This window comes from Pteropus vampyrus, unplaced genomic scaffold (assembly GCF_000151845.1).
Source record: "Pteropus vampyrus isolate Shadow unplaced genomic scaffold, Pvam_2.0 Scaffold126, whole genome shotgun sequence".
Classification (NCBI taxonomy): Eukaryota; Metazoa; Chordata; class Mammalia; order Chiroptera; family Pteropodidae; genus Pteropus; species Pteropus vampyrus.
The window spans coordinates 3711129-3732047 of record NW_011888907.1 but is presented as its reverse complement, the minus strand read 5'-3'; the positions used below and the strand labels follow the sequence as shown (position 1 = coordinate 3732047).

The 20919-nt window shown below is 54.8% G+C and overlaps 1 protein-coding gene and 1 long non-coding RNA gene across 15 annotated transcripts in view; one reads left to right on the top strand and one right to left on the bottom strand.

Moving 5' to 3' along the window:
- Positions 1-19908, top strand: part of MAST3 (microtubule associated serine/threonine kinase 3) — a 35512-nt gene extending 15604 nt beyond the window's left edge. For 5 of the 14 annotated variants that reach the window (XM_023534483.1, XM_023534476.1, XM_023534478.1 and 2 more), the window contains 25 exons: positions 322-410; positions 490-562; positions 1262-1376; positions 1789-1949; positions 2128-2203; positions 2433-2642; positions 2733-2834; positions 3097-3229; positions 4723-4784; positions 5179-5264; positions 6064-6272; positions 6877-7015; positions 9686-9818; positions 10023-10188; positions 10749-10850; positions 11506-11628; positions 12411-12520; positions 13387-13520; positions 14031-14275; positions 14714-14920; positions 15252-15478; positions 15865-15987; positions 16544-16680; positions 16806-16987; positions 17923-19908. In XM_023534483.1, coding sequence (XP_023390251.1) covers positions 322-410; positions 490-562; positions 1262-1376; positions 1789-1949; positions 2128-2203; positions 2433-2642; positions 2733-2834; positions 3097-3229; positions 4723-4784; positions 5179-5264; positions 6064-6272; positions 6877-7015; positions 9686-9818; positions 10023-10188; positions 10749-10850; positions 11506-11628; positions 12411-12520; positions 13387-13520; positions 14031-14275; positions 14714-14920; positions 15252-15478; positions 15865-15987; positions 16544-16680; positions 16806-16987; positions 17923-18455 — 3877 coding nt within the window. In that variant the 3' untranslated portion in view covers positions 18456-19908. Of the gene's footprint in view, positions 1-321; positions 411-489; positions 563-1261; positions 1377-1788; positions 1950-2127; positions 2204-2432; positions 2643-2732; positions 2835-3096; positions 3230-4722; positions 4785-5178; positions 5265-6063; positions 6273-6876; positions 7016-9685; positions 9819-10022; positions 10189-10748; positions 10851-11505; positions 11629-12410; positions 12521-13386; positions 13521-14030; positions 14276-14713; positions 14921-15251; positions 15479-15864; positions 16097-16543; positions 16681-16805; positions 16988-17922 lie in introns of those variants that run through there. The other 9 variants (XM_023534484.1, XM_023534477.1, XM_023534482.1 and 6 more) reach the window with 4 other exon arrangements.
- On the bottom strand, positions 14896-18627 carry LOC111744011. Its single transcript, XR_002781977.1, has 3 exons — positions 18466-18627; positions 18164-18327; positions 14896-15033 (listed from the first exon to the last, which is right to left on the bottom strand). It is a non-coding gene; the product is annotated as an uncharacterized LOC111744011 (long non-coding RNA).
- Positions 19909-20919: the final 1011 nt, after the last annotated feature.

Below are 20919 nucleotides of genomic sequence, written 5' to 3'. Positions count from 1 at the left end.
TCTGCAAAGATGTGGGCATAGGACTGTGAACACTGAAGCCTGAGAAGGTGAGCCAGGGGCTCCTGGCTGTGCACAGTGACCACCAGGAGGCCACAAGCACTTCGTGTTGCCACTGATGATAACAACAACAGCAGTAGATTTAATAATAGTAATGTCTGTCAAATATGACTCCCACTGGGCCTCAGAGGCTGGACTACATAAAGGCCATGGGGGAATCCAGCTGGGGACAGAGTGGGAGCGGTCATGCCCAGCTTCCTATCCTGCCACAAAGCTGCTGCACGTGGGCCAGCACCTGACCTTGTCTCCATCTCCCCCCAACAGCTGCCGCAGCGGGAACCGCAAGAGCCTCGTGGTAGGAACACCCTCACCGACCCTTTCCCGGCCCCTGTCACCACTGTCAGTCCCAACCGGTGAGCGTGGGGAGCAGGCGGGTAGGCGCTGTGTCCTGTCTCCACCCCCGATGACTCAGTTTCCCCCCGGCTTTCTCAGCAGGCAACAGCCCTTTAGATAGTCCCCGGAACTTCTCAGCTGCGTCAGTTGTCAACTTCCCCTTTGCCCGGAGGTGAGTGGTCCCTGGCTTTGGGGGATGGTATCCTCATGACTGGTGAGGGGACAGGCAGGAGGTATGCACTTGGTGGACTTGTCTCCTCATTGGCCTTTTCCCCTCCCCCGGCCCCTGCCCTGTGGTGGTCCCTCCTGGCTTCTGCCCCTGGCTTGGCCTTCTGTAGCCATATTCCTCACATGGACAGGTAATTTCAATGAGCCCTATGGCGGGGAGAGGGGACACCACAGGGTCTAAAAATCATTAATTCATTGAGAGTCATTTATTCACTTAATAAGAGTTGATGTAGGACCTGTTTTGTGCCAGGCATTTAAATGCTACTTATTCATTTGACATTTATTGAGTGCCTGCTGTGTGCCATGCCCTGTGCTGGAGGTCTGAGGAAGGAGGTGCTGGACTTTGGCCCTTGGGGAGTTCTCAGTCTGATGGAGGCAGCCAGCATATACCCCAGCAGCTGTAACTCAGAGAGGTGGCAGCTTTGATGGGGGCCAGAGTCACAGAGGACTTCCCAGAAGAGGTATCTGAAGGATGAGAAGGAAACACACAGTGGACTTGCTTACGCTGAATTGCTGTTCTCAGCCTTATAGAGGGTCCTTCCTCCAATGGAGCCAGAATCTGACAGCCATGGTGTCTGCCCTTGGTCCCCACAAACCACAGGGGCCATGCCTTCCTTCCAACTCTTTTGGTTCTCCTCTCCAGGGCTGACGGCAGAAGATGGTCCCTTGCATCCCTCCCATCTTCTGGCTATGGAACCAACACACCCAGCTCCACCGTCTCGGTACCCACAGTCCCACCTTGGCAGGCAGACAGGCGGGTGCGAGGTTGGAGGGAACGAGCATGTCTTTGGTTTTTTTCAAGGGGTCAGATAGTTGCACAGTCAGCAAACATCCTCACTGCTCCCTCCGAGCCCCATTCTGGGCAATGTAGGGGTCCCTGGGAGAATATAGCCTCAGCCCCAGGAACCCCCAGTCTGAGGCACACAGATATTCCTAGACTATGGGGTCAAGGCCTGGCCAGAGAGGGTCTCAGTGCTGCCCAGGGAAAAAGCAGAGAAGGCTTCCTGGAGGAGGGAGCATTGGAGCTGGGTTTCTGAGGAATGCATAGGAGCCAGGCAGGAGAGTTACCATCTGATGACCAGCCAGCCACCAGGGCTTTAAGGGGTAGTGCTGGGGTCTTGGGTATGGCACTGATCATGAACCCATTGCTCTCATACCCCCTCCTGCCAGTCAAGCTCATCTTCCCGGGAGCGTCTCCACCAGCTTCCTTTCCAACCGACACCAGACGAACTGCGTTTCCTGTCCAAGCATTTCCGCAGCTCAGAGAGCGTGGCTGATGAGGATGGCATCCACCGCTCACCCCACCTTCGCCCCCGCTCCCGAAGCCTCAGGTGGACCATGACCTCTGACCCTCTGCCCCGGCCCCTCCCTAGACTGGCTTTGGGACCCACACCGTGGCTTCTCCTCCCCGTCTGGCCCTGATCCTACCCGAGCTTGGCTCGACTCCTTCCCTTGGGCTGGGTCTCAGGTCCCATGTCACAAGCTGACCATTTCTACCCTCTCCTTCAGCCCGGGACGTACAACAGGGACCTTCGACAATGAGATCGTCATGATGAATCACGTGTACCGGGAGAGGTTCCCTAAGGTAGGATGGACTGGCCCCAATGCCCTTCCACATTGCTGTCCCTCTCTGTGTGACAGACAGGCACTCTCTGTCTTCTTGGCTGTGACCCTATATTAGTCCATTTCCCTCTCAGTCTCAAATCCTCCCCTTCCCAGCCCTCAACTCCATCATCACATCTCTCTCCTCAACTGTCTCTCCTGCCCCAGTCTGTGTGTGTTGCTCCTTAGCCCCATCCATCTCCTCTGCCCAGGCCACAGCCCAGATGGAGGGCCGTCTTCAAGAGTTCCTTGCTGCCTTTGCACCTGGTGCCCGGCTGGCGCTGGCTGACGGCGTCCTAGGCTTCATCCACCACCAGATCATCGAGCTGGCCCGCGACTGCCTGGCCAAGTCTGGAGAGGCACTTGTCACCTCCCGCTACTTTCTGGAGATGCAGGAGAAGCTGGAGAGGCTGCTGCAGGATGTGGGTGTCAGGGCTTGGAGCTGAGGGTCCCCAGGTGGTACACGGCAGGGCTAAGGGCCTACAGGTGACATCCTGCCCACCTCTCGCCAGGCCCATGAGCGCTCGGACAGTGAGGAGGTCAGCTTCATCGTCCAGCTGGTCCGGAAGCTGCTGATCATCATCTCGCGGCCAGCAAGGCTCCTTGAGTGTCTGGTGAGTCTGCACAACTGGATATAGGGGCCCGGCAGAGCTGAGACCAGGCCCTTGAGATATAAGACACAGTTCCATCGTACAAGGCTTGGAGAGCAACACAGGGTACTGCCAGGCTGGGGTGGGCTTTCTGGAGGATGGGCCAGAAGCTGAGAATCCAGGGACAAATTGGAGCCACAGTTGAATGCTCCAGACAGAGGGCACAGCATGTGCAAAGGCTCGGAGGTGGGACCAAGCCTTGCTGACCAGCTCTCTGCACCCCCAGGAGTTTGACCCTGAGGAGTTTTACCACCTGTTGGAGGCTGCTGAGGGCCAGGCCCGTGAGGGCCAGGGCATCAAGACGGACCTGCCGCAGTACATCATTGGGCAGCTGGGCCTGGCTAAGGACCCTCTTGAGGGTGAGCTGAGGTGGGGCAGGGTGGATAGAAGAGACTAAGGAGAGGCGGGGGAGAGTCATACTATATTCGTCTCTTTGTGTTCTGCCCTCGGCCACCTGCAGGGCCCACTATGGGGAAAGTGCCTGGGATTCTAGAGTCAGGCAGCTGCTTATTGGATCCTCTGACCTGCCAGGGCCTTCAGCCTCTGTCTTTAATGCCAAGTTGATATGGGCCAAGGTACCAGGGACCACCACTGGCAATGGCATTCACATCGTCCTGCAAATTCACAAAGCCTTTTCCCAGTTTCATCTTCCTGTGGCCCTGGAGGTAGACTCGCAGTCAGACAGGGCCACCCACAGGCAAGAACTTTCCCAAACAACCAGGACAGAGGAATCAAGACATGGCATGAGGGGAGCATGGAACATGGACTGGCCTTGTCCAGGGGCAGTCAGGGGAGGCTCTGGGAACAGATGATGTTCAAGCTGAGGATAGAGAGGTGACCAGGTATCGATCTAGGGGAGAGAAAGGGGAACCAGGTGGGGGAACAACAAAGGCCCTAAAGTGGGACCATGCCTGGCATTTCGGAGGAGCAGCAAGAAGGGGGTGCAGCTGAGGAATGGAGAAAAGAGAGGAGCTTACGGGAGGCAAGGAGGTTGGCAAGGCCTTGCCACAGTGGCCAGTGTCCACTGAGCATCATTGCTGTGTTAACCTTGGGACCAGGTTATCTTTACTGCCATATCATCTTTACTTAAAGCTGGAGAGACTAGAGTGAGGCTTTGCACAGATGAGGTTGAACAGGGGATCAGACAGGTGTGTCCAAGGCCATACCACTCTTAGATTGACTCTATGGCCGTGGCCATCTTCCTGTCTGTCTGGTGAAGATAACAGGTTGCTCTGGGGTGGGTCTGGTGTCAGAGGGTGTGGGAAGTGGCCGGGAAAGTGTTGGCTGGGGCTATGGGGGAAATCACCTACCCAGCTCCCTGGAGGGCTTACTGAGAGTGGGAGGGACTGCATTCAAACCCAGGCCTCTCTCAGCCCTGAGGCTCTACCGCCACATCCCAGCCTAGCTCTGGGACCAGGAGACATGCTTCAATGCCATCGTCATAGCTCATGATCAGGGACCACTTACTCAGGCCACCCCTCTGTTGAGCCATGGGGCTGGACTGTAAGGGGAACCTCCCTGGGCCGTGCCCTGAGATACGAAGTTGTTAGGAGCCCCTGTCATGGCTCATGTTCACAGGCCCAAGGTTTGGAGCCAGAGTTTGATGAAGACTGAGCAGGTGGAGCCTGGGCTGCCCACTGGTCCTAAATGGTTCCTCATTATTCAGTCTAGCCTCCTGAGTTTGGCTGAGACCTAGACATAGTAGGGGCTCACTGGCAGTATCATGGGAGCTGGTCAGGGGAGGCGCCATGTCCCCAGCCCCCAGATGGGTCCTGGAGGCCTTAGGAAATCTTTGGGTGATGCAGGGGCAGGGCGTGGAGGCCTCATTCAAGGCTCCTCCCCCGTCTTACAGAGATGGTGCCTCTGAGTCACCTGGATGACAGCGAACAGCCCCCAGCACCCGAGTCCCTGGAGGTGAGGCACAGAGCTTTGGGGCCCCCCACCTGTCTTGTTCTTTTCAGGGCAAACCAGGCAGACATGGGAGGGGCTGTGTTTGCAGAAGTTTTACATGTAGTTGGTGCTTAATAAATTCCTGTGACCGCGGGGAAGGTGGGGGAAGCGAGACCGCTGCGCTGTGGAGGTTGGGCAGGGCAGGGCTGGAGGGGGCACTGGAAAGGTGTTTGGAGGATGTGTAGAAGTTTTCTGGGAGGAGGGCACGGCTTGAGCAAAAGCTCAGTCAGAAACTCAGACTCTGAGTTGGAGAAGTTTGGATGAGGGGGAAAGTAGCATCAGGCACCAGGACTTGGGAGCCAGAAAAGCCCAGCCCGCTCCTCAGGGGGTCAGGACCGTGAATCCTTCTTGTCCCCAGAGCCGTGCTCTAGTTGGCCCATCACGGAGGAAGCCGTGTGAGAGTGACTTCGAGACCATTAAGCTCATTAGCAATGGAGCCTATGGGTGAGTCCTCAGGTCCCACATAGACCCATTTCTCAGATGTCCATGGGGGAGGCTGAAGTTCAGGTAGCCCCTCAGTGTGCATACGGGGAAACTGAGGCCTGCAGAGGGACGTGGTGACGCAACACCACTGGGCATGGCTTGGTATGGGCTTGTCCATGATCCAGGCCCTTACCTGCCCCAGGTATAAGGGGTTTCTGATCAGAGAAAAAGATGACCACACGGTGGCAGTAGCGTGCAGTGAGCATTATTTGTCACTGCAAAATTTGTCACTGGGGTACAAGGCAGGAGTCTCTGACAGCATGAGACCATCAAAGGGGGATGGAAGAAGGGATCAGCAGCATGGGGGAGTCAGAGAGCCCCAAAGAGTAGCAGCAGCGTGTATAGATTCCTTATAGCCCCAGGGTTTATCTATGGCTAGGAACGGTGGTATAGTCTCACCAGGTATACAAAGCCAGCAGGCTCTAAATGGCTAAAAAGTCTGCTTATTTGGACTATATTTAAATCAGTTTGAGTTCGGTGCAGGCTTTTGAGTTAATGGGTCTCAGCCTGCTGTGAATAAATAAACAATCTGAGGTCCAATTTTCCAGGCTGTGTTCGGTTCATTTATAAGATACCAAGGCGGGTGGTTTAAACTCACAGTGGCTGCTTTGAGAGAGGGGCCAGGTGTGGATAAAGGTGTCCCAGGTGGAGGGCACAACACAGGCCAAGGCCCAGCAGGTTGGGTCCTGGTCCCAGGTCTGTTCCTGGTGCCGGCCAGGGCCTCAAGCTCAGGCGTCAGGGAGCCCTCCTCCTCCCCCAGGGCTGTCTACTTGGTGCGGCACCGGGACACACGGCAGCGCTTCGCCATCAAGAAGATCAACAAGCAGAACCTGATGCTCCGTAACCAGATCCAGCAGGTCTTCGTGGAGCGCGACATCCTCACCTTCGCTGAGAACCCCTTCGTGGTCAGCATGTTCTGCTCCTTCGAGACCCGGCGCCACCTCTGCATGGTCATGGAGTACGTGGAAGGTACGGTCCCCGGGGCTCGCATGCCTCCAGTGCTGGGGGACTCCCCCTCTACTTGGGCCAGGCTGGAGTCTGCTCTGTCCTCCGTGGGGTCCCAGCCTGCCTTGGAGACCCTCAGTCTGGGATGCAAATGGTGGGGCTGGGGGAGCCCAAGGAAGAGTGTGAGGGCGGGACCTTGGAAGATGGGGGAAGGGTAGATGGGTGGACATCCTAGGCAGGTGACTGGTGGGCGGGGCCTGGGGGCTGGAAGTAAGAGCAGGGGATGGAGAGGTGGGTTGGAGGGGCCCAGGGGGAGATAGTTGTAGGTTCAGGTTCGCAGGGCTTTCAGGTAAGTGAGGGACTGGCATTTACCAAGGTGCTGCCAGGCAAGAAGGAGCATGCACTTTGGAGGCACCAGCTGTGTACAGAGAGGGAACTATTCACTTACAGAGCTGCTGCCCTGCAGGGGAGAATGTCGGCGGCAGGGTCTACCTTCCCCCGTCCCCTGCTCAGTTCCCCAACCTGATTCAGGACCCACTGGGAACCATCTGCAGCAAGCAGGGAGAATGTGGAGGCATTGGGCGTGGCTATAAAGCCCATGGCCTCCGAGCATGTCTGTCCCTCGCAGGCGGTGACTGTGCCACGCTTCTAAAGAACATGGGCCCGTTGCCCGTGGACATGGCCCGCATGTACTTCGCGGAAACGGTGCTGGCACTCGAATACCTGCACAACTACGGCATTGTACACAGGGACCTCAAACCTGACAAGTGAGCTGCCAGGGCCTCAGGGGACTGACCAGAGAGGCTTGAGGGTGGGGATTGGGCTTGTGTGGGGGCGGGGCCTCTCAGCGAGGTCTGGGGCTGCTCAAGACTCCTGGGTATCTGGATTTCGTTGGCATCGTGGGGTCCCTCCTGGCAGGAAGGCAGAGAACTTGCACATGTTGAGCACCTGGTGTGTACAGAGGAGAGTGATTTCTTAGTAGGTACCTGCTGTACGCAGGGAAAGGACTGTGCAATTATGGAGGTGCTGCCAGGCAAGGAGAGGGAATGTGCACTTAGGATGCACAAACTGCATTGGAATGGATCATGCCCTCTCAGAGTTGCTACCTCACAAGGAGAAAAAACATGCTCTCTGAGGCACAGGCTGTATACAGGGAACAGGAGCATGCACATTGCAAGACCTTATATGTGAAGAAAAAGACTGAGCTCGTGTTGTGTATTATTAGTGCAGGAAAGAAAGGAAGAGTACATGTTTACTGAGAGCCTCGGGATGTTTTTATTCTAGCATTTAGTAAGCACCTACTATATGCCAGGTCCTCTATGGGTGAGTGGGAAACAGCATGAGTGTGAATAATCCTTCATGCTTTGTAACCCCTACCTAATTTTCAAAGCACTCTCCTCCTGCATTAATTGAGCGCCTGCTATGTACAGAAGAATGGGCCATCCATATATTGAGTACTCTCTGGATATGAGGCAAGAATGACACATTTCTCAGGTATTTGCTACGTGGAGGTGTGAACATAAGTGTTAAGAGCCCTGGGTGTTTTCAGGGCATCTTGTAGTTTGCAGGTGGCTTAGAAAACAAAGCAAATGTGTGTTTGGCACCTGCTATATGCTTGGACCTGTGCTGAGGGAACTCTGTGCCCAGCAGGTCTCTCTGCGATCATCCCAGGTTGTGGTGGGGTCTTCCAGGTGTCTCAGGTCAGATCCCAAGGCAGGACCTGTCCCTCTCAGGACCCTCATCTGCGAGACACGGTGGAAGGTACCCAGCCTTGAAAGGTTGAAGGAAGGATAAGTGTACACAATAGGTGCTCAACAAAAATATTTTTTCATTTTCACTTTGGAAAATTTTAAAAACAACCAAAAGTCAACAGAAGGTACATTAGTTCCTTAGGGCTGCCATAGCAAAGTACCACAGACTGAGCGGCTTAAACAAAAGAAATCTATTCTCAGTCTGGAGGCTGGAAGTCCAAGATCAAGGTGTCATCAGGGCCCTGCTCTCTGAACACACCTGGGAGGGATCTGTTCTAGGCCTCTCTCCCGGCTTCTGGTATTTCCTTGGGCTGTGGCAGCATCTCTCCAACATCACACGTGGCGTCCTCCCTCTGTGCATGTCTGTGTCCAAATTGCCCCTTTTTATAAAGATACCAGTCATATTGGATTAGGGGCCACCCTGCTCCAGTATGACTTATGTTACGTAATCACATGTTCAGCAGCTCTATCTCCAAATAAGGTCACATTGGTAGTAACCGGGGGTTAGGACTCCAACACGTGAATTTCGAGGAAACACGATTCAGCCCATAACAGAAAGCTACAGTGCCCTATGTCCATATTCAGATTCCACAGCTACCAACACTCAGCCGACCCTGTTTCCTCCCCATCCCCTCAGTCTCCTCCCCCTGCCCCACTGGATGATTTGAAGGGAATCCCAGGCATTGCATTTATAAGAAGGAAAAAAAAATTTAAATAGCAGATATAGTCAGTGTTCAAGAAATGAACGTTTTTTTTAGATGGGTATGCCCACAGGCGCTGAGGAAATGTCGACTGTCTTTAACAGCAGTAGCCCCAGGCCTGCTACACAGCCTTGGTGTTGGAAGGTGTGGCTACACCTGGTAGATATGCCAAAGTGTGTTTTCCACAGCTGGTGTACACAGTAGTTACTCAAGAAATACCCCTTATTTTTAAAAAACAGTGGTTGCACATAAAAGGAACACAGAATTGTTTCTTTATAGAGACAAAGTACACAGTAGGTGCTAAATAGATAAGTTATTCAACAACTTAAATATACACCATACATTCTTTAGAAACTTATTTTTAAGTGGCACAGGTACCCAGGAGGTGTGTGAAAATGTGACTTTACTAAGAAAGAGCATGGAACTCTATCACTTAGCAAACCATTTATATATTTGAGCAAGAAAACTTAAATAGCACCATACGTGGTAGGTGTGCAAGTTTTTAAAAATTGGGTGCACGCATGAAGTACGTGGAAATATTTTTATATACAGCAGGTGCTCAAGATATGTTTATTTTTCAACATGGGTTGTAAACAATAGGTATTTACAAAGCAGTTAGTTTGTTACAATAATGGACACATGTATAGAAATACACTGTAGATCCCCCAGCAGGTGTTCAGAAGATGTTTTAACACACAGTTGGGAGAAGCTGTGATTCTCAGAAAATTTATTTTTGCATAGCCGAGTATACAGTAGGTGCTCAATAACAACACCAGATGCACCCAGTAGGTGCACAGAAATGTTTGCCAGATTTTTAATATTGCCTGAGACCCGTTGGTTCTTGCAATGATGTGGCTGTACACCAAAAGTGCTTTCCAGTCCCGTGGAGGAGTCCAGCCGGTCCCAGGTAGACCCAAGTTTGAGGCAGCAGGAGGAGCCACTTTCTGGGTCCCCAGTCATGAGCGTGTCACCTGCTTGCCTGCAGCCTGCTCATCACCTCACTTGGCCACATCAAGCTGACTGACTTCGGCCTGTCCAAGATCGGGCTCATGAGCATGGCCACCAACCTCTATGAGGGCCACATTGAAAAGGACACCAGAGAGTTCGTGGACAAACAGGTGAGCGGGTGGGCGGGCGCCCTGGGTGCTGGGCCCCCTCTGTCTGGAGCCTGACCCCAGGACATGGCAAGACTTGGCAGCAAAGAAAAGAAAGTAAAATGCCCCCTGTAATTCCACTCACTCCTTATTCCCTGCCTGGCCCCGGCCTACCGGTCTCTCCCATGCTGGGGGCCATCTTCAGTTTGCCCATTTCCCCTGGCCCAGGTATGCGGGACGCCCGAGTACATCGCACCCGAGGTGATCTTCCGTCAGGGCTATGGCAAGCCAGTGGACTGGTGGGCCATGGGCATCGTCCTCTATGAGTTCCTGGTGGGCTGTGTGCCTTTCTTCGGAGACACCCCTGAGGAACTCTTCGGCCAGGTTGTCAGTGGTGCGTTCTCCACCCTCTGTGGCCCCAGGTTTGAGTGTCGATCACCCTGGGGCTTTTCTCCACCTGTGCTAGAGAGGGGAGCAGCCCCATGTGTGGGTTAGCACCTATGATGTGCCTGGCCCCAGCTGCACTGGGGACATGACCGAGGGACAAAATGGACAGCCCTTGTGGTGCTCGTTGCCCAGCAGGCAAAACGGACAGTAACCAAGATAAATAAGCCAATTATGAAGCAATTAGAGGCCAAAAATGCCAAGGAGAAGCAGCAGAAAGGGGAGGGGCGGGGTGCTGGGGGTGCTGTGTTAAATAGAGAGTCATAGAGGCTTCAGAGATGACCTGTGAGCAAAAACCTGGAGGAGCAAGAGGCAGCCACAGACATAGGGGAGGGGAAGGTGCTCTGGGAAGAGGGCACAGCCAGAGCTAAGGCTGCGAGGTAGAACCAAGCCTGGGGTGTTGGAAGGAGCAGAGGAAGCTGATGGCTTGGAGCTCAGTGAGTGAGGGGGGTGGTGGGAGGTGCTAGGAAGGACTGTCTCTGCCCTTACTCCCGCTGCCCCTCATTTTAGATGAGATCATGTGGCCGGATGGGGAGGAGGCCCTTCCAACTGATGCCCAGGACCTCATCACCAGGCTGCTCCGGCAGAGCCCACTGGACCGTCTGGGCACTGGTATTTTGAGGGGCTGGGGTAAACAAAAGCTCTACTTGAAGAGCTGTATGGAGGAGGGGTACTTGGAGCTCGGGTTTTGAGGGTTACATAGGAATTTGCCAGGAGTTAGCATAAGATCTTGAAGGAATAGCAGGTAGCTGGGTCTGATGTAGACAGGGGACACCGAGGCTGAGTGAGTATGCGAGCCTGCAAGATCAGGGGCTGTGTCCTAAGGTCCTCAAAGGCCCAGCCCAGTGGATCCCACTGTTCCGGTTTTCCCAGCCACCTAGTGAATGGTTAACGAACTAATTGAGTGTAGCCATGCATTAACACGGCCATTGCTGGTCATGTTCATGATGAAACTTGGCCATGGGAGAGAATGGTAGGGGCCAGTATTGGGGGACAGGGAGCCTTCACGCAGTCAGCTCTTCTCCGTGGAGTAGAAACTTATGGAAAAGCCAGGAAGGAAGCCCTTCTAAGGCATTGGGGTTTCTGTGGGTGGTGGGATCTCAGAATCCAGCATAGAAAGGAGTAGAGCCTGGGTTCAAGCCCTAAGCTCAATTCCTCTCTGGCCTCTTAATCAGCAGCTGGCTTCCCCTCCCATTTTTCTGGTTCTGTGTTGGCCCGGGGGCCATGGGAGTGGGGCCCCACAGAGCTCAGCTGGGCATGTCTGCAGGTGGCACCCATGAGGTGAAGCAGCACCCCTTCTTTTGGACGCTGGACTGGGCAGGGCTCCTACGACACAAGGCTGAGTTTGTGCCACAGCTCGAAGCCGAGGATGACACCAGCTACTTCGATAGTGAGTTGGGGTCCTGAGGGTGGGGAGGGTTATCTGCCAGGGTCTCTGCCCAGGCTTGGCACCTCACCGTGGGCCTAGAACTCCTGACTTTCTGAGCTTTGTGAGAAGCTGGAGCAGGTCCGTGCATCCCCTGCCATTGGGATTTCCTGTGCTTCTGGGTTCAGGAGGAGCAGCACCCCCTCAGATTGCAGGAGGGGAAACCAAGGCAGTGAGTGTGGCAGACCTTTGCCTGGGTTCTTCCAACAGGTTCAGCCTCCTGGCATGGAACCTTGTATCACACAGGAAGGTGGGGCACCTTGCCGACCTTCCGTGAAGGGGTTCCCCGCTGGTACTTCAGTGGGTTCTCCTCACTCAGGGGTCCGGCCAAACACTAAACCCCCTCAGTTTTCAGCGCCTCCTCCAGAACTTAGCGTGTGATCTTGGGCATGTCAGAGGTCCTGTCTAAGTGTCCATTTCCTCTTCTGTAAAGCGAGGAACATACTTTACTTTGGAGGTACACAGTTTCCCTAATTCTGGGTGACCTGTTTCAAGGTTGAGAGCACTAAGGCTCAGACACAAGAATTCCCACCAACAGTCCCCGAGCTTTTAGGGACACAGCTGGGATGGATTTCCAGATATTTACTCTGCTGCCCAAGCCTCTTGTGGTCCCTAAATGCACCGGGCATGGTCCCAAGGCCATTGCCCTGGTAGTTCCCCTGCCCCACCCCGCCGGGGACACCCTCCCCACATCATTCCACCAGCCTCACAGCCACTGCACCTGCACGTGCCTCTCCCTCCCACAGCACGCTCGGAACGGTACCGGCACCTGGGCTCTGAGGACGACGAGACCAATGACGAGGAGTCATCCACAGAGATCCCCCAGTTCTCATCCTGCTCCCACCGGTTCAGCAAGGTGGGGCCCAGGCTCTGGGTATAGGTAGCGCTCAGGAAACTTGTGAGCTGTTTAGTTTTTTGCATTTTTTTAACTGATAAAATACAATGTGAAATATACCATATTAGCCATTTTAGAATGTACAATTCAGTGACTTTTAGCACATTCACAATATTGTGCAGTCATCACCACTATCTAGTTCCAGAACATTTCTATCTCCCCCAAAGGAGACCCCATCCTTATTGGCAGTCACTCCCCACCTTCCTCTTCCCAACCCTTAACAAACCACTCGTCTGTTTTCTGTCTCTATGGATTTGCCTTTTCTGGACATTTTATGTAGATGAGGTCACACACAATGTGGGCTTTTGTGTTTGGCATCTCTCACACAGCATGTTTTTTAGGTCCATCCATGTTATAACATGTGCCAGTAGTTCATTCTTTTTTATGGCTGAGTAACATTCCATCATGTGGATGGACCACATTGTGTTTATCCTCATCAGCTGATAGATATTTAGGTTGTTTCCACTTTTTTGGCTATTGTGACTAGACATCCTATGCTGGGTGTCGTGTTATAGCCTCACAAGCTTCACTTAAGTTCCTTCCTTTGTTTGTAATTTGTTCAGAAAACCGTCTGCACTGTTTGTGGGCCTAGGCCCCGGGCAGGGTGTCCTGATCAGTAACAGAAACCCTGGCTGTGGCCTACTTTGGTGGCCGGGCCCCTCTGGGTTTGTTTCTCACCTGTAAAGTGGGCTACAGACTCTGCTGTCTTTAGGGATGTGCTGAGTAAGGATTTAAGGAAGTGAATCACAGGGAAGCATCAGGCATGTAGGAAGTGGGTGCGGCTCCTGCCTTCATTGTTATTACTGTTATTTTTTATTACTCTGCAGGTCTACAGCAGCTCCGAGTTCCTAGCCGTGCAGCCCACCCCCACCTTCGCTGAACGGAGCTTCAGTGAGGACCGAGAAGAAGGGTGGGAACGCAGTGATGGGGAGTATGGCCGCCGACTGAGCACCGACGTCCGGTAGGTGGGTGGTAGGTAGGCTGGGCAATATAAGCAGATCCAGACTCCAAGTCTGCTGGAGGTAGAGCCACAAAATCTAGCATTAGAAAGAGCTTCCAAGTAACCCAGTAGAAAAGGGTCAAATGTTGGCCAACCTGTCAAACCCCTGCCAACCTGGCCCCTATCATCACTCCCTTTGGCTTTGCATTCTTAACTGCACCAAACAAAACAGCTGTGCACTCTTCCCTCTGCCCACAATACCCTTTGCTAACAAACTCCTATTTAGCCTTCTAAGTCCAGACTCAACAGAAATAATATCACCTAGAGGATGGGCATTGGAAGCTGAATTTTAGAAAATGAATAGGAATTCTTTGGGTAGACACAGAGAATGGAGCAGGCAGAGGAAGTCATTCTCTATTTACAAATTGTCCCTGACTCTAGGCTGAGAATTAAGATGTGGCCACTGGGGGTGACTGGGTGTCCCGGAGTGAGGGTACCTGGCAAGCGTGACTTGGGCTCTTCCCTGTTTAGGCTGAGGTCCTGGACATCCTCCGGTTCCTCCTGCCACTCATCCTCTTCCCAGCCTGAGCGGGGACCAAGTCCTTCTCTCCTGAGCACCATCAGCCTGGACACAATGCCCAAGTTTGCCTTCTCATCAGAAGATGAGGGAGCTGGCCCAGCCCCTGTGGGCCCCAAGAGACCTGTCTTTATTCTGGGGGAGCCTGACCCGCCCCCAGCAGCCACTCCAGTGATGCCCAAGTCCTCGACCCTCTCTGGTAGGTGGGGTCCAGTGTGGGAGGGGTGGTGTCGTGGAAAGTTTCCTAGAGGAAGGACTATTTGAGATGGGTTTTGAAGGATGAGTAGGAGTTATGCAAAGAGAACATCTACTTGTCTAACAAAGTCTTTAAGATAGGAGATACCTCAGGTCTGAGCTTGGTGCCTAATGAGCCCCCAGCTTTCTTGAGTCAGGATGGGCCTAGAGAGAGGGATGGGGCTAAGGAGCTCCGAGAGGGGGAAGCTAGGGGTCTGATGGGTGGGGAGAAGGTTTCCTGGAGTTGGGGACTTGAAGAGTGGCGCTCTCCAGGGAGAGCAATGTAGGAAGGTTGTGCAGAACAAGGGAACTGCCTGAGCAAAGGCCAGGAGGCTAGACTGTTTCCACACCCACTTTGCCTCCTGAGGGCCAGGCTGATGCCCTCACCCTGCTAACTCCCCAGCTGACCCTGCCACCCTCAGCCACTCACGCCTACGGAGCAACAGCACTGGTGCCCGACACTCCACACCACGGGCTTTGGATGCCAGCCGGGGCCGCCGCCTTGGGGGCCCAAGAGATCCAGCCCCTGAGAAGTCCAAGGCTTCCGCCAGCGGGGGCCGTGTGCCCAAGTCGGCCTCAGTGTCCGCCCTCTCACTCATCATCACAGCCGGTAATGTCCATGGCCTGATCTAGTCTTTGCTTGTCTGTCCATGTCCATTTTAACTGTGGGATGGGGCGTCTGGAGCTAGAGGGGGTCGTTTAGGGTGATGTTGCACCTGAGCCCTAGAAGAAAGGAAGGAGCTGGGCACAGGGAGACCTGGGGGACTGGCACTCCTGGCAGAGGGCACTGCATGTACAAAGGTCCAGTAGGGGGACCACTCTTAGGGCATTGGAGCAGCAGCAAAGCAGCCAGAGTGGTCAGTATGGTGGGGGGCGGAAAGGCGCTATATCAGGGAGGGGCCACAAAGGAGTGACCCCTTTTCTAACCTTCGTCTCTGCAGATGATGGCAGTGGAGGCCCCCTTATGAGCCCCCTGTCCCCACGCTCACTCTCCTCGAACCCGTCATCCCGTGACTCCTCTCCCAGCCGAGACCCGTCCCCTGTGTGCGGCAGCCTGCGGCCCCCCATTGTCATCCACAGTTCTGGCAAGAAGTATGGCTTCAGCCTGCGGGCCATTCGCGTCTACATGGGCGACAGTGACATCTACACTGTGCACCATGTCGTCTGGGTGAGCTCAGCTGAGGGTGGGCAGGGACAGCCTGACCTGGTTGGAGCTGTTTCCTAGTCTGTGAGGTTTGGGAGCCCAGGGCAGGGAGCTGGTGCCCCCTGGGTCTTTGCTGTCCCTGTCAGTTATGGGGAGGGGGTTGGGCAAGGGAGACAGGGCTGGACAGAGGAACAGAGACGCTCAGTGGGCATGAAGCTTATGCCCCCTGCTGGCAGGTGCACAGTGGATCGGTTGCCCTCCCTTCCCCAGCCCAAGGCTTGGCCATTCTCTCCCCACTGATCATTCTTTGAACAGCCCCAAGGTCAGGGAAACAGGCAGCATGAGAGGCAACAGCTTGCTGGGGTTTCCTGCTGTTGCAACAAGCAGCTGACCCCACCATTTCCCCTCAGAGCGTGGAGGAGGGGAGTCCCGCCCAGGAGGCGGGCCTGCGAGCTGGAGACCTCATCACCCACATCAATGGGGAGTCTGTCCTGGGGCTGGTGCACATGGACGTTGTTGAGCTGCTGCTGAAGGTGCCGCTCCCACTGCCTGTCCTCAGGGCTCCCAGGACCCTCACGCCCTTCCCTCCCTCTGGACTCCCAGGACCTCCACCACCCCTTGGCCTTTGATGCTGAGGTTTCCGTAGGTCTCCTCTCCATCCACACTGCTCCACCCTCATCCCAACTCCAGGTCTTGCACGCCCCCACCCCTTGGCCCAGGATGTGCTTTTTTTTTTGGTCCCTAACATCACCCCTCGGAGCTACTCCTCCAAGAATCCTTGATCCCACGGAGCCTGTGCCATCTCTGCCTCACTCAAACTAAGAGTCCTCAGGGGCTGAGGCCGGGGTGTGGGGACACAGGAGGAGGCAGGCCCCGGGTTGGGTAACTCCTGGGACCAGCAGGTGGGTGGACAGCTCACCGGATGGGCACAAGGACGGTAGGCACGTATCTTTGGCCTAGTGAGTGGTGGGTCATTAAGCGAGACGTGGGTGGCTAGGATCTGGTGCTTTGAAGGATGAGTAGGAGGTGTGTGGAGGGGCGCACATGAAATGGAGGCACACAGGTGACCCCTCACCATCACTCCTGCAGAGCAGCAACAAGATCACCCTCCGGACCACAGCCCTGGAGAACACTTCCATCAAGGTGGGTCCCGCCCGGAAGAACGTGGCCAAGGGCCGCATGGCACGCAGGAGCAAGCGGAGTCGCCGGCGGGAGACGCAGGACCGGTGAGCAGCCAGAGAGAGTGGATGGGGGACCTATATCAGCTGGGGTGTGGGACTGCTGGGGGCAGGGGTCCTAGAGAACTCACTGAGAGCAGGAATCCTGGAGCACCTGGGGTTCTCACCCATAGGCGGAAGTCGCTCTTCAAGAAGATCTCGAAACAGTCATCAGTGCTGCATACCAGCCGCAGCTTCTCCTCCGGCCTCCACCACTCCCTGTCATCCAGCGAGAGCCTCCCAGGCTCGCCCACCCACAGCCTCTCCCCGAGCCCCACCATGCCTTGCCGCAGCCCCGCCCCCGATGCCCCAGCCGGTAAGTGCATTCAGGGCTACCTGGGGAGGGAGCAGGCAGAGATGGGAGGATGGAATGACACTATGTAAGAAACAGATGACCAGAAGGGCTTTTCCAGTTACCTAGAGTCTAAGAGGCAACCTGGGGTTAGACAGAGACAGGTCCGGGGACAAGGAAGGGTATGCCCAGTAGAGGGAACATCATGAGCAAAAGGGTCTAGACAGGAGGGGTGTGAAAGCTTGGGGGCACGCTGAAGCGTGGGCATTGGGGGGTGGATCAGGCCTGAGAGCTAGGATAAAATTGAGGAGCAGTAGGAAGCTACGGAGGGTGTGTGGGCTGGAGAAGGCATGGAAAGATTATTCTAGGGCAGGAAAGAATAGTAACTTAGTCCAACACTGAGGACTCCCAGTCTGTGAGAAACAGGCTGGGGCAACCCAGAGGAGCAACAGGGAAGGTTTCCTGGAAGAGGACCACAGAGCCACTCCTCCAGGAAGCCCTCCCTGCCCAACTACTGTCTCTCCCTCTGGCCCACCCTGACCTTCTAGGGCTGAGGGTATCTATGCTACCTCTGCCTTCCTCAGACCAAGTGTCCTCCGTGGCTGAGGCCTGGGAGTAGGGAGGTGAGCACAGGAGAAGAGGCAGGGCCCTTGCTGGATAACTCTGGGGACCAGTAGGTGGATGTCTCATTGAATGGACGGACGGACCGTGGCTCCCTACTACCCCCCAATTTAATGGCTTAATGAGTGGTTCATTAGGTGAGAAGTAGGTGAATAAGAGCTAGGGCTTTGATGGGTGAATAGGAGTTCATCAGATCTAAGCCAAGGGAACTGCCTGTGCAAATAGGAGGCGGGAAAAGCAGGCATGCTGGGTTTTGGCATGTGCAGTCAGTCCCAGGGCTCCACCTCAAGGCTGGGGACATGAGGCCAGTGGCCCTGACCTTCACCTGTCACCCACAGACACTGCATCTCCACCCAGTGTATCTCCGAGCTCCAGCAGCCCTGCCTCTCCAGCTGCCACTGGCCACACTCGCCCCAGCTCCTTGCATGGCCTGGCTGCCAAGCTAGGGCCACCCCGCCCCAAGGCTGGCCGCCGCAAGTCCACCAGCAGCATCCCGCCTTCCCCACTGGCCTGCCCACCTGTGCCTGCACCCCCACCCCGCTCGCCCTCACCCCTGCCCGGGCACCCACCCACACCCACCTGGTCCCCAAGGTTACGCCGAGGCCAGTCAGCCGACAAGCTGGGTGCAGGTGAGCGGTTAGATGGGGAACCAGGGCGTCGCAGTCGTGGGCCAGACTCCGAGCTGGTGGTCATGCGACGGTTGCACCTGTCTGAGCGCCGTGACTCCTTCAAGAAGCAGGAGGCTGTGCAGGAGGTGAGCTTTGATGAGCCACCCGAGGAGACCACTGGGCTGCCTGCTGTGGTGCCACAGATTGCAGTGGAGGGTGCCGAGGCTGTGCTAGGAGCCCTGGGACCCGTGGGGAAGGACTGATTTCTCCTACCTGGCCTCCGCCTGGCCTGGAAATCATGCATTTTTTGTGCAAGATTCTTCAAATTAAGTGGCACCCGGATGGACACTGAGCCAGCAGCCTGGGATACCCAGAAAGCGGGAAGCCATCATGGTCCTTGCTCAAAGGTGGAGTCAAGTGCCTCCCTTGTGTTCTGGTGCCAATCAGTCTGGGGCTGTAGGGCAGAAATGGGAGATGAGGGTGGCACTGTAAATAGCAGCAAATCCCTGCAACTAATTTATTACTTTTTATAAGCAATGGCCAGACGGAGCTGTTCCTGTGATGGCAGCTGCCTGGGTCCTGCCCCATGCACCTGGGACCCTGTTTGCAGATCCTGTGCCTGGGGCTCAGAAGGAAGCACTTTGGACGAGTCACATGTGTTCATGTTTTCTCGTTTTTCTGTACTTTTAAAGTTTTTTTGTGTGTCACTTGATCCCATCCCTGACCTAAGACCTACCTATTTAAGAGGTCACAGCCCAGCTCACTTGTCTGGGCCATTTGGATGTGACCTGGAGAGTCCGTAATTGATTCCCCTACACCACAAAACAAAATCATCCTCATGATGGACTGGATGCTGAAGGCTGCTTCTCACCATTGTAGCCTCGACCCATAGGCCAGCCTGGCTATAGTCTGCCTCTGGTCCTGTGGGCTTAGATGATGTGGGCACTAGGCAGAGGGGTCACTCACTCCACAGGAGAGTGCCCAGGAGGCAGAGGCCTCAAAAGACAGTGCCAGGGCAGAAGAATGTCCACCTTAAGACAAGACTTCACCCTGGACCATAATGTGTCTAAAACACCCCCCGGGGGTTCCTTCAATGTGTCAGAGCCTCCCTGGGATGAAATTCTAATGAGAAAATCCAACAGGGAGGCAGTGAAGCACAAGTTTGAATCTTGGTTTCACTATTTGGCTCTAGGAATATTGCTTCCCCACTCTGTGCCTGAGTTTCCACGTGTTTACAAAACTAATCCCAGTGATCATTTGTTAAGCACCCATTGTGTGCCAAGTGCTTTTACTCACAGCTTCTTCCTCAGCCAGCCTGAGAAGGCTGGAGGTGATGTCGTCACCCCCATTTTATAGACAAATGACTGAGGCCTGGTGAGGGGTGGAGACTTGTACTACAATTGCCTGGTTAGAGCAGGCAGCCAGGCCTTGTTGTGGGCTTTGCCATCAAAGAAGATTGAATACAGTCATGTCAGTCAGATACAGCCAGCCTGTGATACTGTGTGACCCACAGAGCCTTCACTTCCCATTTGGAGGCGGCTGGCAAGATTGCTGTGCTCCACGTGGTGAGGGCACTTTCCATATACTGCAGCCTACTCTGCATTCCCCCACCCCGCCCAGCATTGCCTGGTGTTGGAGCTAGACCAAGGCTATGCATGACTTGCTCCTTTCTTCCATCCCGGAGCTGACAGTGAATAAAACCCACAGTGACAAAGAGGTGGTCCAATGTCTTGATTTGTGAAGGGCCAAGAAAAGTAAAGGAAGAGTGGGGTGAGGGCGGGGTGAAAACAGACCCTTGGCTCAGTCACTCGAAGTGGATTTTGAAGGCTGCAGAGGAATTCACTGAGATTCTCCCTGATATTTTTTTCTAATCCTGGCCTGCTGCCGTCTGAATTCCCATCCTGGGCTTTGCCCTTAAAAGCGTCATCCAGGCACCCATGTTAATAAAATAAATGAGCCATTTTTGTGTCCTTTTTATACCTACTTGGCTTGTGCCCTAAAACTCCCCAGATCCCTACCCGAACCCAGCCCAGCCCGAGCGGGTTCGATTACTTCCCGAGCTCTCCTTCGGGTCAGAAATCTTTGGGCACGCCCTCCGTTTCCGAGTGTCTTCGGCTTTTTCCGAAAACAGTCTGCATCTCGTCCCGTAGTGGGCGTGATCTTGCGCCGGCAGGGCCGGAGTTCATTCAGCTGCTTCTGGACGCTGTGGGCTGCCAAGGAAACGCCTTGCACCTTGGCTCCTTTTCAGCCCTCAGCTTTCTGTGGTATTCTCACCACGCCGCCTCCTGTTCCCTGAGCTCAGGGCCGCATCATCCGCCCTCTGGAGCCGTCCATTCGACAATTTCTAGAAGCTGGTGGTCTGTCTCTGGGGCTGAATTCCTAGGGCCTCATCTGGGGCCGAGCAAACCCGGTTCTTTCCAGAAACTCCGTGGTCTCTGGGCTCAGCCTCTGTTCCGCCAGTCCGGGGCACGCTTGGCCATTTCCGGAACCGCTCAGGCGTCTCTAAACTCAGCCGAGCCCTGCCGAGCCCAGCCTCTGGGTCACTCGTCCGACCCTATTGCGCTCGGCTATTTCCGGAATCGCTCGGGAGTCCCAACCCAGCCCAGCCGAGGGCACTGTCGGGAATCCTTCATCTGACCCGATTGAGTTCGGTTATTTCCGGAAATAATCGGCTATCTCCGGTGCACCCCGCTACTCTCCAATCCCGCGGGAGTACGTTTGGCTCTT